General features: G+C 41.9%; 2 protein-coding genes across 8 annotated transcripts in view; one reads left to right on the top strand and one right to left on the bottom strand.

Moving 5' to 3' along the window:
* Positions 1-17,897, top strand: part of LOC136440108 (transmembrane channel-like protein 7) — a 382,010-nt gene that overhangs the window by 198,307 nt on the left and 165,806 nt on the right. The window lies entirely within an intron of this gene.
* LOC136439639 (casein kinase I-like) overlaps positions 1-17,897 on the bottom strand; it is a 33,997-nt gene that overhangs the window by 3,236 nt on the left and 12,864 nt on the right. For 2 of the 7 annotated variants that reach the window (XM_066435111.1, XM_066435117.1), the window contains exons 4-10: positions 9,928-10,076; positions 8,738-8,966; positions 8,084-8,254; positions 5,985-6,133; positions 3,854-4,031; positions 2,620-2,745; positions 178-249 (exon numbers count right to left, since the gene is read on the bottom strand). In XM_066435111.1, coding sequence (XP_066291208.1) covers positions 178-249; positions 2,620-2,745; positions 3,854-4,031; positions 5,985-6,133; positions 8,084-8,254; positions 8,738-8,966; positions 9,928-10,076 — 1,074 coding nt within the window. Of the gene's footprint in view, positions 1-177; positions 250-2,556; positions 2,746-3,853; positions 4,032-5,984; positions 6,134-6,660; positions 6,810-8,083; positions 8,255-8,737; positions 8,967-9,927; positions 10,077-10,137; positions 10,287-17,897 lie in introns of all 7 variants that reach the window. The other 5 variants (XM_066435114.1, XM_066435113.1, XM_066435116.1 and 2 more) reach the window with 5 other exon arrangements.

The following is a 17,897-nucleotide window of genomic DNA, read 5'->3' as shown; positions in this document are numbered from 1 at the left end:
ATTCCTCTCTAGGAGGGTGCAAGAATTTTTTTGGGGGGTTACTGGTATGTATGTATTAATGTTTTGTGCACGCCCCCTCTGGTGGATAATGAATGGATTACGTGGGAGGGGGGCGCCGTGGTGTCATTGGGCAAGCTGCATGTAGAGGACGATCCCATGCGGTACATTTTTACGTACTTCCGTAAGAAGCTTCGGGCGTGATGTGGGAAGACTTTCTCCGTTCAGCCTTCGCCCGTTTCTGTTTCGGACCTATAGAGAGGTGGAGACACACAGACGGCATCTTCACACCACGCACGGCGCTCGAACGCACAACACTACACACCACGTTTGGGATGCGCAGGGACCACTACAGAGCTTGCAATTCTCATTCACAAACAAACAACACTTCTTTTTTCTCTTCCTTCTTCAGGTTGCAGTTATGTCAATGGTCCAAGGCTGTCTTGAGCTCTAATTTTTTTCCAAATTCATTGTTGGGGAGCCTGTGTTGTTAATTTTTGTTGGTAAATCAGTCGTTGTGAGCTTCCAAAAACACATTTTCATCAATTTCATGTCATGAAGTTCATATTTTTGGCAAGCAAATTTTCTTTTCCTTTATTTTTTGATAATTGCAACAGTGCAATACATGTGGGACACAGGCAGCTATTGCTGGTGTCGTGTCCCACACACATAATACACAGGTTTTTACACTTGGGTGGAGTGAGGAAAGTCGTGTTAAATGCCTTTTCCCAAGGGCACAAGACTGGTGGCGTCAGGGGATTCGAACCCGGGACCGCTGGGTTCTGGGCCGAAAACCCTGCCGTTACGCCACACAACCCCACTGGTCAATGTAATTTCCGTCCCGGGACAGACGAACGGACGCTGGAGACAGCCCTGAAACGGTCGTTCCTTCGTTCGCTAAATCTCCTAGTGATGCAAACTGTGTGAGTGGGTCCGTGCTCATGCGGAGTAGGAGAAACCTCAAGGACACATCAGACGGTTGGTTGGGGTGGAATGAGGTATGTGAGGTATATACAGATAGAACCACAACGTCTGTACGAAGCACCGCTCTTTCTTCCGTTTTCCTTATTTTCATTTCATTTGTTTGCAGTCAAGACTAGCCAAAGGTTTAACTGACGAAGGCTAGCAAGTGGAGTTTGGAACTGGCAGGTTTTTGCAAAAGCAAAGCAACGGATAACCCTTGTCTCATTATTGATAAGTGTGATGGGTTTCCAACGACCTTTAATAATCTTTTGGCCAATTTTCTTCAAAAGTTTGATACTAATTTTGGTAATTTCACAAATTTACTAACTGCACTATTACAGGGAAGATAGAGCAGATAATACAGACCTCGTAGTAAGAGAACTGACACAACAACATCCCAGAAAAGGAACAAATGACCTTCAACAGTGACCCCCAATGCCTCCCTCCCCCATTGAAAACTATCCAAGTGGCTGAGGACAGATGCATTATGGGTCTCATAGGCTGAAACCTGGGCACAGTTTGTGAAGGATAGAAATGAATTTGGTAACAGGAAAAATGTCACCAAAATGATGCCCTTTAGAAGACAGGGCAAGCCATGGAAGACAGGCCAAGAGGTCCTTCTGAAATAAGCTGTCTTCAGCAGAGTTTGGAGAGGCTTGAAGAAAACACAGTCATCTTAAGTTGGCAATTTTGTTAGATTTAAAATTTACAATCAATGGGTTAGTTGCTGATCAAAGAGGTAAAATGTACAATCATACGAGGAGCTTGTAGAAGCTTTTTTTGCTCATTTTCCTTTTTATAACCTTGATGAGGGGGTAGAGTGCCATTTGACTTTAAATATTCCCAGTGATGGTATCGATAGTGTCTTTGTCAAATTTAGTCTCTGTATAAAGTCTCCATAGAAACTCAAGGGAGAGGCATCTTTTTGCATACTGTTTGGAAGAACAGGTCATACAGTCATACAAAAAAATTGACAAGACTTGCAAGAATTGTAAAGATTCTAACTCTGATTTGAAACATAATCAGCATCACGGTTTGTTTCACTTTAGACAAGTTTCTTAAGATTGAACAATTTGAGAGAAACGTTGATGAAGGTTAGACATCCAGGTAATAAGATATGCCAAAAATAGCTACTCAAGCAACTAGATAAAATTTTGAAACAGACGTATTAGACAGCATCTGCGATCTTTCATCAGTGACTAGGGAATTTGAGTGAGTGTACATGTATTTGAGAGAAATGGCAGGAATTTTGCAAGCGTAAGCCTTTGCTGCACACCAGCAGGCGGATTTCTGCGTACCTAGCCCAAAAATTGTCTGATTTGTATCAGCATCATCATAAAAAAGTCAAGAGTTGTGAACCAATGTTTGAGAGTAATAATTTGAGAGAAAGTGGCAGGAATTTTGTGAGCATAAGCCAGTATTCTCGAACCTAGCCTAAAAATTATACAGAATCTGATTCTACCTCTGATTTGAATCATCATCATCAAGGTTTGTTTCAGTTTAGACAAGTTTCAAGTTAGAATAATTTGAGAGAAAGTGGCAGGAATTTTGCGAGCGTAAGGAGCCTTTGCTGCACACCGGCAGATTTCTGCGTACCTAGCCCAGAGTTCAGCCCCGTGCCCACCAGGTTCCCAGAGTGTATGTGAGAGGCGGACATACGGGCAGGATCAGTGCGCCCTGTCGCGGTCAGGTCAGAGGTTGAGACATTGGGCGCCGTCCCGCGGTGCAACCGCATGCTCACTCGCCGCTCTCGCTCCGCCCGGGACAAAGGCCGCGGGGAGGTCGCTGAAAGGTAAGAGGTGAGAAGGCTTACTGTACCGGGGCTGAGTATGGCATAGGGGGGGTTAGGTTGTTGTAGACACACCACGCGGTAGAACCTTGCTGCAGCCTGCGCTGGGGTTAGGATCTTGTAAAAATAGTCTAAGCTGTGGTTAGATAGGGTTGGACAAAAAATCACTGGCCCTATAGGGTATGTACATGGTCATTTTAAACTGTCTCGGACCAACTTTTTGAATAATTTGAATGACAATCATACATACATTTTTACTTGCAATTGAAAGGACTGATTTTTCAGTTAGAAAAAGCCTTGCGAGAGTAAAGAAAGATGGCAACACAGATTGGACAGAAGACAGTAGGCCCCGGAAATTCTGATCGGTCGGGCCAGTATAGGAGGAAAACCGCTGGCCTGATTGGCACTTTCACTTGCCTGGGGCAATGGACTTGTCCAACCCTGGGTAAGAGTTTAAAAAAATGTTCTAGGAACCTAGAAAAAACTCTAACTAATCTGTCCCCAGCCACTAATTTCACACTTAGTAACCTCTAATTAACAGGTCAACAATTAATAGCATAAAACTTGATAAGGAAGATGTTTTTAAGAATTTCGCACTCCAAGAGCTTGAAGAATCAAGTTTCTACAAAGGAAGCATAGCACACAAGTCATTGGTTAGTTCAATCACCTAGTTGGATGCAGCAGGTAACGATGGTCACATTGAATTTGGAAAGACTCTAGGAATTCTAAAAATCTAACTCAAGTGCTGCTACTATGTCTTACTTCCAGTGTCTTTCCCAATTCACTATGATCAGAGTTAGGCTATTTCACACACAAACAATCGGTTAGCTTCTCTGTTGGTCACTTAGATGCAGACTACACCTTCCTTCCAACACAAGGCAGATTTGGCTGAAAATTGGGTATTTTTTCGGATTCCGTTGTGTTGGAAAGAAGGTTTAAATCCAGGGTTTTCCCAAGAACCATTATTCTGTCAATATTTCAATGGCCGGGTGGTCCTTATGCAGTTTTGGCTGTATAATCCGTCTTTCTACAGCAGGGGAAAACCCTGGTTTAGAAGGATCACGGGTTAGTTCCTGCGGCGTGTTAGTCGCCACAACAACTTACGAGCAGCGGGGGAGGGCGTGGCGGCCTGCGGGCTGGTGGCGTCACCGGTGCGTAACCTCCCGGCGGCGGCCGTGCCCGTGAGGGCGCGCGGTGTGGAGGTGCGAGGGTTGTTATGGTGATGGTGGCGGTCCTCTCTCCTGTCCCGGTCCGTGTCGTCTGAACTTCTACTGCTGCCACCCTGGCAGAAAACATCGGGGAGAGTTCGTTGAAGAGATTCATCAGTCACGTATAATCAAATAGTAGTAGTATCCGGTATTTTGATTTTGTAACGTATAATCAAAGTTACTAGAATATTCTTCAATCAGTGACATACTTTACAGGTAACAGACACATACCTCCAAATTTTCGACGTCCACTGTACGTCTTGTTCACGGACTGACCTAGACTAGCGAGAACAAGAGACTAGGATGAGACCTGCGTAGATCTTCTGGTCTCCCCTCAATTCAAGTCTCGTCCTAGCCTCGCGTTCTTGCGTGACTAGGTCACTCCGTGAACAAGACGTACAGTGGACATCGAAAATTTGGAGGTACGTGTCTGTTACCGTTAACATATGTCACTGATTGCAGAATACTCAAGTATCGAGGAGAGTTCGCAATTATACGGATGTCGATGAAGGTTAGAAGTCGAGGTAATGAGATATGCAAGGTAACAGTTACTCAAGCAACTAGATCCAATTTTGAAATGGTCAGGCTTTTAAGACAACATCCACTGTCTTTTGTCAGTGACTGGACCGAGGACTGGCGTTGCCAGCTATCAAACCAAGACTCTGAATTGATATGTTAACGACGTGAAGACATATTGATTTAGAGGTTTGGTTTAAAAGCTGCCAACTCCAGTCCTTTGTCCAGTCACTTACGAAAGACAGTGGATGCTGTCTGAAACATCTGACCGTTTCCAAATTTGTCCTGTTGCTTGAGTAACAATCACGCGCGAGTGGTTTCGTCAGCCTCTGTAAATAGTTTCATCAGGTTGGAAGTCAATCGAACACAGTTTTCTTATAAACACAACCTTATTTTTCTCTACAAACATTTTACCGATCATCTAATGTCTTCCTCAGAGTTAAACCTCTAATTTCACACAGGGGAAGACAGCAGATAGACTGTTGAAACATTTGTAGAGTTTGTGTACATAGGAAAACTATGTCCAATAGTTTCATCAGGTTGATAAATCATTAGATAACAGAGTTCCTTGTACAAAACCAGGACATGATCACTGATCAGCCAATCTTTCAGTGACCGTCAAAGAACTTTGTTACCCAGTTTACCATCATGATTACCACTTAGACCACACCAATCTATCTCTGATTCGGATTGAATTGCTGCTGCCTTGTATATCAATCATAAAGGTAAAGTTAAGGTATAAGCCTCATGCAGTTTTAACATATCATTTCACAATCTTGTCAAAATGAAATAATTTGTGTTCTGAATTTCATACTAAGTGTTTTTTTATTAACTACTGAACAGCGACAGAAACAAAAACCCTCATGACTACTAATTGTGAAGCAAATCAGGAGGGCAAATATTAACAATAGTTGATGTACAGCCAAGAAATCACTTTTTGTTCTTAATTCTATACTGAGAACAATTTCATATTCATATGTGCAGTGTCAATGATAATGTTGTCACAATGTTTTGAATTCAAAATTTGTACGTATGATGAGACATTGGTTAGGGCCTAATCAACTAATCAAGGAAACAAACCGTACCATTTTTGCAATTTTGTTATTTGAGTTAAGAAAATGGAGGCTTTACTTTTCAAATTCAACTGTTAAATTTGTTTGTTAGTTAGTTTTTCTTCTACTCATTCTGTAAGCCCAACAGTGTTATAAGCCTCATCAAATACAAAACAAAAACTTTCTACAGGCAAAAGCATCCATGTAGGGAAAGGTGTAAGTAACATACAACAGCACTTCAATTCATTTTCACTTCAATCAAAATGTCAACAATATCACAGGGTCAAAATAGTGCCACACAAAGCATGCAAGGATCCCCTTTGTCCTCCTAGCAGACAGAAAGTAAACTGCAGGAAACAAACACCCAGAAACCCTCCCTCCCCCTCATGCAAAAAAAGGTAGTAGTAGTAGTAGTAGTAGTAACAATAATCTGGAGGGCCAAACCTCGTTTGTACTTACAAATTTTAGCATATTCCAGTCAAACACGTAGTCATAAGTGAACCCCTGCCTATGAAACAGATTTCGGAACAACTGCCTTAAATACGAGTAGTCGGGTTTGTCGTCAAAGCGGATTGATCGGCAGTAATTTAGGTAGGTGGCAAACTCCGCTGAAAAGAGACAAAGAGATGAGAGGTTCACAAAACGGATCTAAGAGACGGTATAAGGACTGCCGGCTGGACCTGGGGTTCGAAGCGGTCTTATCTGGTCAAATAAACTTTGAAGAATCAAAACAATCAAATGAGAATAACCCTTGTAATAGAGGAATTCTGATCGACAAAACCTCTTGCATCTAGGGGACAATTTTTGTCAATATTCAAATGTATTCAAACATGCTAGATAAGCATTCCAAGCATGTGTGAATGTAAGAGCAAAGTATGTTTTGAATGTTGGAAAAAACACTTGAAACATACTTGGCTTTTCCATTCACACATTTGAACACATCTTCCTGTGATACAAGCAGTATTTGTCTGTCTGAATTCATCCATTAAAGGTAGAAGTGCAAACTCCGCCCTTCAATCATAAAACTCATTTCAAGCTTTTGAATGATCTGGCCCGAAAAACCACACAGAACCCCAAATCTAGCCAGGCAGGCCCCTGAAACGTATATATATATATAAACAGTAGTAATACTTACAAGGTGATACAAATTCCAGTCAAACACGTAGTCATATGTGAACCCCTGTCTATGGAACAGGTTTCGGAACAACTGCCTTAAATAAGAGTATTCCGGTTTAGCGTCAAACCGGAGGGACCGACAGTAATTTATGTAGGTCGCAAATTCCGCTGCAAGAGAAAGAGACGCAAAAACACAAACTGTAAAAAACCTCGACCCTCTCGGTCGCAGGAGCAGGTTTTATGTATGTAAAAAAAAAATGATGTACTACCTTTAGTGTAAAGGAATACAAACTGAACGATTATTTTACACGTGTGCGAAGGTCAATAACTAATAAGTTTAACCATTACAGGTTTTATGCACACACAAAAAAATGTTGTACTACCCTTTAGTGCAAAGTGACACAAATTGAACGACTACTTTAAAAGTGTGTAAACTTCAATGAGTTTAACCTTGAAGGAAGTAACACATCAAGGGTGGGTTAAGAAATAACCACATCTTTAAAACAACCACAACTATTATTTTGGTGGGAAAATGTGAGGCTAAAACCATACAAACTTGACTTCATGGACGACATCATCTGAACACCCTTTAACTGTTCCAAAAATCGTAGCAACAGCAGTTTTTTTATAACATGCGCTCATTTTGGTGAGCTTCTTGCCTTCAACTTGGGGCCAATTGCTTCTAATTTAATATCACTGCTGTCCAAGAAGAAAATCATCCACGATATCAAGTTCTGTGGCCTTATGACACACTGGTGATCCACAGCTATTGGGATGAATTTCATCACAAAAACTAGCTAAATAGTGACTACTAATACTTTGGTCTTCTACTGTAGCTATTCCAGAAGCAACAGTGGAGCAGGGAAATTTTACCCTTGCACCCAACACTTTGTACACACGTTCTACCACCATACAAGACTCACATGGACATCCCTTGAACAAGACCTCTATGCGTGTGCACATTTTCTTTTTGCTTATCCTAAATTCCAATGTGTAGCTCGATTTTTTGGTAAGATCCACCAGTGCACCTATTCCTCAAAATGAATTTCGAGTCCTGACCTAACATTTTCTACACATTGCACCATCTAAAGAAAACTTACACGGATATCCCTTGGACAGGACCTCTATGGGCCATCTTCTTTTCACTTATCCTCTCCTATTTCTGGCACTTAGTGCAGCTAAATTTCTTGGTTAGGTGTACCTAAATGTCGAACCCTACCCTAACACTTTCTACACAGACAGGAGCGTGACTACCGTACGAAGACTTACACGGATATCCCTTGCGCAGGACCTCTATGGGTGTGGACATTCTTTTTTTGCTTATCCTCTCGTATTACTGGCATTTGGTGCAGCTAAATTTCTTGATAAGACAAAATGAATTTCGAGCCCTGTCGTTACACTTTCTACAAAGACGGGAGCGCAACCACCGTACGAAAACTTACACGGATATCCCTTGCACAGGACCTCTATGGGTGTGGACATTTTCTTTTCGCTTATCCTCTCGTACTTCTGGCGCTTGGTGGCGGCCTTCAGGCCCTGCCAGGGCAGGCTGCCCAGGTTGAAGTACATCAGGACATACCCCAGCGACTCCATGTCGTCTCTTCTGCTTTGTTCTGCAGGAAAAGAACAACAACAAATGAAGGAGATACTGTAAATCACTTTATGTTCAATGTGTGAGGAAAATGGACATTTTCATTGAACTCTATTTTCACGGTGGCGGCCAGTGATTGACAGAACGGATGTGTGAAGAAATCATAATAACAACAGTTTTTTTCACGGTATAGAGGTGACAGTGAAAACCGTGAACATAAAGTTACAGCGAAAGAAACAAGAATTACAGTATCGAAACCGGAAGTTCTCCCACAGTACCTTAGAAAGTTGCTAGGGGGCCCAAAATGTAATCATTTCTATGTCTCATCAAAACTTTCCCACATTACGGGTATTTTATAAGCCAACTTCAAGGCATTATCATTGAATCACTCACTCACTCACTCACTCACTCACTCACTCACTCACTCACACACACACACACACTCTCTTTCCTTCCCCCTCCCTCTCTCTCTCTCTCTCTTTCTCCCTTCATCACTCCTACTGACCTATTCCTAAATGGGTGTTGATGGAGGCGTATCTGGCTGTGCCGGTCAGGTTTTTGTTCTCTCTGTAGGGTATGTGTTGGTGGGTTCTGGCGTCCCGGTATTTCTTGGCTAGTCCGAAGTCGATGATGTAGACCAGGTTCCCCTTCTTCCCCAGCCCCATGAGGAAGTTGTCTGGCTTCACGTCTCGATGGATGAAGTTTTTGGAGTGGATGTATTCTATCCTACTTATCTGTACAGGCGAACACGGGGAAAAAAAGAAGACATAAAGATATTGTGTAATTACCAAGATATCTGTAAAACTTTGCTTCATTCACAAACTGAGATTATTCATAGTGGTTGGACATTTAATTTTTTTCACAAGCACAACTTCCTCTTGACTTAAGTAGAACAATACGTTGTTCAGATATTTGCAGCAACAAAGAGGTTATATAGATTGTATGCGCCAAAAGTGTAAAATTTACAAAAACAGGTGCTGCATAGAATTTGCTGCATCATGTATAATTAGTTAACTCCTTGAGCATAAGAGTAATAAAAATGTCTTCAAACTACCCCTTTGAATTTGCTATGTCATCTTCTAGATTCAACTTCTGATTCTTTAACCATGGGCAATATTTCCAATACATGCACATCTGATCCCAATTTAGTGCCGACGAAATGTTTTTACCTTTCTGTCTCATGTATCCCTCCCACCCCGATAATAAGTATCATGCAAATAACACAAAAAGCTGACCTTGCTACCAACACAAACAAAGCAGACTCGTATAACTTTCTGCCATCCCTAAGGCCTTCCTCGTGGGGACCGACCCACTATGATCATGTGACTCCAGTTAAGGGTCAAAGGTGAATACTGGTCTACACCCACTTGTGATGAGGAAGGCCATAAAAATGGCGGAAAATTCCATGAGTCTGCTTTCTTGTGTTGGTATGTTATTCGCCAACACAGATGAACTTTCATGCTAGAACACGAAAAGCATCTGTTCTGTGTCAAGCTGACGAGTTTGTGTTGTTGTTAGGAGTGGAAAAAAACAACAACAGGTAAACAAAAACAATGCGAGTGAAGTGGCGTACATGGCGACGTAGCTTGGGAGACGCAGAGTAGGAGGGCGACAGAGAACCGAATCAAAAACCGGCCGGCCGACGGCGTCCGTCAGACCGCGGACCAGCGGTGGAGACCAGAGATGCATGCTTACCAGTTGGTCTGCCAGGAGAAGGACAGTCTTGAGGCTGAACTTGCGCGAGCAGAAGTTGAAAAGGTCTTCCAAGCTAGGCCCCAGTAGCTCCATCACCATAACATTGTAGTCCCCCTCCGCCCCACACCATTTGATAGTAGGAATCCCGACTGGTGTGCAAAAAGGGAAAAAGGAAAAAAAATAGTGTCACAATTAGCCATGCAGCCTTACCAATTGGTCTGCTAAGAGAAGAACAGTCTTCAGGCTGAACTTTCGCGAGCAGAAGTTGAAAAGGTCCTCAAGGCTCGGCCCCAGGAGCTCCATGACCATGACATTGTAGTCGCCTTCCACCCCGCACCATTTGATCGTAGGTATCCCCACTGTTCAGAGAAAATAAAACATTATGCTGGAAGACACACACAGGGGAGAGCGGGGTGGGACACTCCTAGGGGGAGGGAAAAACATGTCATCATAGGTTTGTCAATGACACAAAACTTACAACAACTCAACAGTGCACAAACCTATGCCCTTAACTTGCTTGTTTGTTTGCTTTGTTGGATCGACAATTGTCATCTTTCCTTCTGGGGTCCTAATGAAGAACTGACAGAGTGTTCCTTTATTTATTTACTTATTTATTTATTTCGATTTACCACATTTGTGGAGGGATTGACATAACAGGTGAACTATCACCTTTTCAAGATGTCATCCTACGGACTGTAAGGTTTGGACCATCGCACACCGGGGCATGCCCCTACTCTTTTTCGAAAGGTGTGGTGGGTTCTTTAACGTGCGCGGGGTGTGGCTCTCCCCAAACACGGGACCTCCATTTAACGTCCTATCCGAGGGACGTTCCTAACCCTAAATGAGCTAGGTACTCATTTACACCTGAGTGAAGTGAGGAAAGTCGTGTTAAGTGCCTTTCCCAAGGGCATAACGTCGGGGCGCAAGTCCGGACATGTCTCTGAGAACACCGGGACACGACCCGGGGACCCATTGTTTGACAGCCGAGTGATCTACCACTGCGCCACACGGACGCCACAGTATTCTTATGGTATATATCTAACAGCCATATTATTACAGCATTGAGAAGCTCTTACGTATACATTCTTTATCTGTTGGTTTGAGAAACAAGATATTTGATGGGGCTGTCCATTCTCTAACCTTCAGCCTGCTAAGGCAGCCATTTGGCACCAAATATGTACTAGTTATGGGGTTATGCAGCAGGGAGAAGGTTAACTGTACAATACTACCAACTGTGTTGTGTCTTTGCTTCCAACCAAAACAAGTGCATCCGTCCAGAACTCATCATCTGGGTTACAAGTCAGACATCAACAAAACCAAAACATGACCTGATTTGCAAAGGAACACTGGAACAAGTCAGTGTCTGCAACATGGTTCCTATCCAGCATATAACTTCAGCTGCAGCATGATGTTAAGTGTATACAATGTGATAACAGTATGTTTGCGAGATCTAATCCTGTTTACCGCAGTTTTTCTGACTGTTTCTGCGCTCGATACGACAAACAGAGCAACGTCAACGCCAAGGCTGCCATGTTCTCACTCAACATGAGCCGCCTCTGGAGACACGGCAGCCAGATTGGGGCATTCCTGGGACGGCCTGCTACTTCTGGCGTTTCCTGTTTTGACCAGGGGTTACACTAGTCTACCTTCTCCTAAATGAAAGTTGCAAAAAACTGGGAAACACATGTCACAAGGCAATAGACATCTGTAAACTCTAGCAAATTCTGAGAGCCAGAGCCCTTAAAAAAAGGCCCTGACTTGCCGACTATTGTAGTTGGTAAGCTGTCTTCTCCTTCTCTCCCTTTCTAGTTTACCCTTCTTACCCACAAAAAAATCTGTGAAGCTACATGAAAGTTGCACAAACTGTGAAACACATGTCACATGTCTGACAATAGTATAGACATTGTAAACTCCAGCAAACTCTGAAAAGCCAAAACCCAGCAAAAACAGTCCCTGACTTCCTGGCTTTTCTAATTAGTTGGTACGCTTTCTTCTTTTTCTGGTTCTCCCTTCTTACCCACAAAAACACCTAGGAAGCTTTGTAAACATAAGCCATCAAGATGTCCCTCCGAACTGAAAAAAACACAACTTCTAACATGTGGTCTAAGCGGACTTAGTCAACAAGAAATCCCTGCTCCTGACTGACAGGAAAGACGGCTGGGTTCTAAAAAGAATGTGCCCTCTTAGAATAAGATTTTCACTTTCACAGGGACTTTCAAACTCTTCTTAGCAAAACCCCCCTTCCACATCAGCACACCCCTCACAGCTTGCAATTGGTTGCTTCACTCATTTGTCATTACCATTTTGCTAACGGCAAACCCTGGCTAGAATTATAACGATTTTCTCTCTCTTAGTCCCAAACCCTCTGTCACACACTCTGGCTCTGTATCATCAGAGCTGCAGTGATTGGTTAGGGTCATGTCAGAGGTGTGCATGTTACCATCTTTCAATAGGTCAGCCCCTGCTAGGCATAAATGTCACATCACATACTGAAACCTGTCAAGCAGGCAGCATTACTTGGAGTGGGGAGAACTGACCTTTCTATAATCCACACACATAAATGTAGGTGGTAGATTATATAGAAGTGGTGGTGGTAAAATGACAGGTACTTATACAGGTGGTCACATGTGTTACATGAGAAATTTAGAAAAAAATAAGAGTACAAAATGTTTAAATGCTTGGCCATGATCACTAACATTATACTTCCTTGGATTTCTTTTGCTGGCCTATAATTATTGGGCAGTTCATTCCTACGTAATCATGAGCCTCTGCTGGTTGCCATGGCAACTGTGTGCGTACGTATAAAATGATGACGGCTTTTCTGAATATGTCTGTGACGCCAGTGAAGGTCGATGGTTATATAAAAAATTGAGGCCCAGGCACGGTCGATCAGACAATTGCATTCAAGCCCTCCAACACAATTACTATGATATGTCTGTACAGATGACATGATTCTTACCACTGTAGCAACTGCAGTACTAGGGTGGACCCATGTTCAATATAATTGAACTAAGTATCATTGACCAAAAGGCAACTTGAAAATTACTTCCTGTTTGGGGTATTGATTCAAAAATTGTTTACCCATACGAAACAGTTACCATGACACAAAATTAACCTGTAACTGACAAAAAACACTGTTAGTGTTCTTACATAGATTTCCTTCCTTGTTTACGCTGCCCTAGATTCCAAATGTTACCCATTTTCACTGCAAAACCTACAGTCACCTGAACAACTCTTGGCTTTGGCTGGTGTGAGCTATCTTAAGTCAGGATCAGTTCTTCCCAGCCACAGAGGCACATGATGTGGACACTGGCAACTAGCCAAGCTGACTTCAGAGCCAGGGTGCAAAATACTGACACTCACGGGCCAACATCTCAAAACTGTAACATTTTATGTAACGTACCATGTGCAATTATAAGTATCTAGTGTTTTACTTCTACGTCAGATTTGAAAAAAAAATATTGCTGACATTGCTGAAAAACAGAAAACTTACTTGTATCACATTTGGAAAACTTACAAGGAAATGGTTATTATTTATAAACCAGCTCTCTCAAAACAAAACCTGGATGCCAAGTCATTCCAAACAATTATTATTTGCATATGTTCAAAGTCTTTTGTGCCAACTGAACACAAAGCTATGTTTCACAGAGAAGTTTTTAATACAATTTACAAAGACAGCATTAGCTTGAATCATAATAATATTCATATGTAGTAAGAGTGATAGTTGCTTGTACCCTGCCATATTGATTTTACAGCTAGATTTGGTGATTGACAACAATTCTTGGAACAGAAATCCATCTCTTGACCATTTATCAACAAAGGGCGACACCAAATTATTTCCTTGGTTTGCAGATGTTTAACATTCAGCAATAATTTTCATTCCACTGGCACTTAAACCTTTAGCACACTGATGCGGCCGTTTGGCAGCCCATTCTCTATTGGTAACAGAGTAAGGCAGTAGGGTGAAGGTTAACCCAAGAACCAACGAATCAAATTGGTGTGGCCTACACAACCGTGCCACAGGCCAAACCAAGAGGGCAATACCAGGAACTGAGGACTATTTTTGGTCAGGGGTGAGTCACGATACCAGGAAAAGGGTATTACAGGGGGAGTACCATTTCATAACCCACTCCATCATTCTCTGGCTGATGGGGCATCATTAGCAGTTCCAAAGGGCACACAGCCCAGATGCCCCCCTCCCACCAAACTCTCCTTCTACTAGTTGTAGAATTCAAATCCTGAAATGTTTGTGGTGGTTTCATTATTTTCCCTATTATTGTTTTCCATTTAGCCTGTAGATTGCTAAATTATGACAGTCCGAATGTGTGTTTCCAATGCACATATAATAATACTCTTACAAGGGCGTGAGTGTTGTTTCAACCACAAACTTAAAACCACCAAAACTTCATTTCCCCTTCCACTGCGAAATTTAGACCCCCAACAAACACTAATGAATTTTCAACATCAACAACACAAGTCCTGTGCACTAGGAGTACAACAACCATTATACCTATTAGTATTAGTATTACCAAAAATTTTATAGCAATGAGCATATTGTGAGATTTGTGACTTTTCATTTGTTAACGGCTACTTTGTGTTTGCTACTTTAGTTCCTAGTCAACCGCTAAAATTTCATCATCGTAAATGTTTGATCTCTAACATTTGAGACATCAATATTTGTTCCCAACCTTAAAATTAAATGCCGTGCCCTTTCCCCCCAACTGCTAAAATCAACAAACACAATATCAAATGGATTTACAGTTTAGTTCTAATATCAAAGATGCACTTCTTGTCATAACCTTACCATTACTAAGGTCTAGCCCGAGAGAAGTAGCTTGACAAAAATAGCGGCACGCATTCAATCATGACTTGGTAATTGTGTGCTTGAAGTGAGTGGAGTACATGACGCAAAGTACATGTGTATGAGCATGTGAAAACTAACGCTAATTATAGGACAGCACAGTATAGTTTTTTTTTCAATGATTACTGGGTTGAAATCTAGGTTGCTACCTGTGGTTTACATTTGCACTTTGTATACTGTAGTAAAAGGTTTTGCATATTAACAACTTGACAGATCCAAATTTACATTTTGCCATTCCCTATTCCAACCTATATTTGAGAGAGAGAGAGAGAGAGAATGGTTTATTGATATAAAAAGCATTTGCAGCACACATGCTGAATTGCAGCCTTTGTACAAACGTCCGTCCTGTACATATTCTCAGGACTTAATAAAATCAATTACACATTGAATAAAAGTGTGTCAATAACATGACAATAAAGTTAGGCGTCTATGTTAAAAGTCAATCTAAAACATTAATATTCATAGCCATTTAACAGCAGTCATTTAGCAGGCTGACGCAATATGGGAGAGTACTATTTTTCATGCGTTGGGTCCGACACTTATACTGACTGAGTTTCATATTGTTCCTGAGAGATCTCTTGTGTACGTCCCCCCTGCTTGCTGGCAGGCAATCTCGATATCTGTCGCTGTTCTTGAGGGATTGGGCAAACCTAAGGCAGAGCTCGTCGCGTCTGTTATCTAATCTGGTAAGGCCACTGGTGTTCAGAGCATATTTTCTAAGCATGTCTCAACAAGAACTGGGTACCCCACGGAGGCTTGACAAGCTGTATTTCAACTACAAGTGTATCACTTAATTTATCAACAAACTCAGAGCCAAAACACATAACAACTGTGCCAGACTTCTGGCACAAGTGTTAGTGACAGTGTGTAGCGAATAAGCAGGGTCTGTGTATCGTGTGGCTATTTTAGGGGAGGAATGCCGCGTGGGACACATGTACACATGCCCCGATCTGTCGTTTTACTGGGCAATCACAACAAAAAACATTGGGGTCCTGGTGACCATAGGATGAGGAGGGCGGGGATGGGGGGTGGGGGGGGGGGTGGTGTGGTGAGCGTTCTGTTTTTAACTTGTAATTCCAACGAAAATCAAGTTAGTAGTTTCTATCACCACTGCATTTTTGATGAGAAATTATGCTTCATTTCAATTAAGTATGCAAATCTTATTCCTTCTTTGTTACCTTTGAAGGCAACAAGCAAAGCAATAAAGGGTTTTTCAGTAAGAAAGACCAAAAAGCTATTACAAGGTTAACATTACTAACCATCAAAACATTCTAATGATCAATGTTTGACTGGTTCAAAATAACAAAAATGACACAATATAATTTTGAAAAGATGTTACATTTAAGTAACAAAACTGATAAATATATTGTACCCAGATCCATCTTCAGATTGCAAGCATCAATTTTTGGATAATAAGGTCCAGCTGGTTCCCACGAGGGCCGTCGGCGTAGCAATTTAGTAATAATCAGTGTTCCAGGAACCGGCCTCATCGCCCATATTTGGTCTAATGCCAGTCGAAAAGAAAAAATCAACCTGTGAAAGGGTTGGGCTTTCATGCATGTGAAAAACTTGCACGTAGAAAATCTGTTCCTTGTGAAAGTTTGGAGATAATTAGTAATACTAATACTGTAAATACAGAAATGTTCACGGTAGTTTTATGTTCGCGGTATTCGCAGTTAGCTCTTCGCCATGAACTTAAAACCACCATGAACTTTTTTGCTCTCCCACCCCCTTGTCTACTAATGTCTTAAATGTGAACTCAAAACTATCGCGAATACTCTCCCTACCATGAGAACTTAACCCTTGTCCTGCGGACCGCCTATATATAGGCGCTAGACATAATGTGCGGGTCCTGCGGACCGCCTATAAATAGGCGCTGGGGGTATTTCCGGCATGGAAGCGTCGCACTGGCGCGTAACGCAAAGAACACGGAAGTAACATAGTCTTGTAGCATGGACGGGGTCAAGGGTCAAAATTTTTCTTACGCAATCAGCCCAAGATGCATTGCGAGATATGATAATGAGGGATTATGTTAATGAGGCCGCCATGATGCCGTGTCGTCTGCTGGAATGTTTTCGGGGCGATATTTTCCGTATTTCTGGCGGCAATTTCGGTATTTAAACGCCAAAATGGATCAGTACACGGTCGAAGACGTTCTAGAGGACATTTTCACGAACGTTTCAGTGGTGGAATATCCTTTATCAAGCGAAAATTTCGCTGAAATCAGTGACAGTTCTGCCGAAGACGGGGAGTCACAACATCGGCCTCGAAGACATGTCGGGGCAAGCGGAGAGGGACCTTTACATGTTGCTGATGAACTTGACAGCGGCGCTGACGCTACTTTTAGCCGTGGAAATGCTCGGGGCACTTACCGAGGACGGCGTGGACGTGCCCGAGGAGGTAGCGGACGTGGTCGCTGGCGGGGAAGTGGTGCATGATTTCTATTGTTGGGCTGACCAGTCTCAGACTTTGATAGCCATATACTTACCTGTTATAATATCTGCAATTCGTATTTCTTTGCATATAATACGATATATTATTCTGATGTTGTCAAAAATGGTCAGAAACTTTGTAGTCTTCGTAGAAACCTGTGTGTTGATGCTATACAAAGGCATATGAAAGCATAGTGGAATAAATGTACTTTTTATTGCTTTTTATGTCTTTATTATGATATAGCCTTTAGTATAGATTGTAACAACTGTATGTTGATATGACAAGAAAGTTTAGACTATAAGCTTTCCACTCATGTATAGAAAGCTAGAATGTCAATTGTTCTATGGCTACAGCATGAAGTGTACTGTTCTGTATGAGAGTGTAGATTTTGCTCAAAAGTGAGTTCAGCACCAAGGGCAGTCTACAACCATATACATGTACTCACCTGTTACAATACCTGTGTATTTTACTTCTTCACATGTATCATTCTGATGTTGCCAAGACTGGTCAGCAACATTGTAGTCTTGGTAGAGACCTATGTGTTGGTGCTATGCTGCAGTATATGGAAACTTTGTGGAATAATGTACTTTTTATTGCCTTTTGTATCTTTATTACCTTTGTATTCAATGATATTACTTTGTTTGGAATTCCAAAGATAATACCTGTTGTAAGCTTT

Source organism: Branchiostoma lanceolatum, chromosome 8 (assembly GCF_035083965.1).
Source record: "Branchiostoma lanceolatum isolate klBraLanc5 chromosome 8, klBraLanc5.hap2, whole genome shotgun sequence".
Taxonomy (NCBI): domain Eukaryota; kingdom Metazoa; phylum Chordata; class Leptocardii; order Amphioxiformes; family Branchiostomatidae; genus Branchiostoma; species Branchiostoma lanceolatum.
This window is presented reverse-complemented; position numbering and strand designations above follow the sequence as displayed.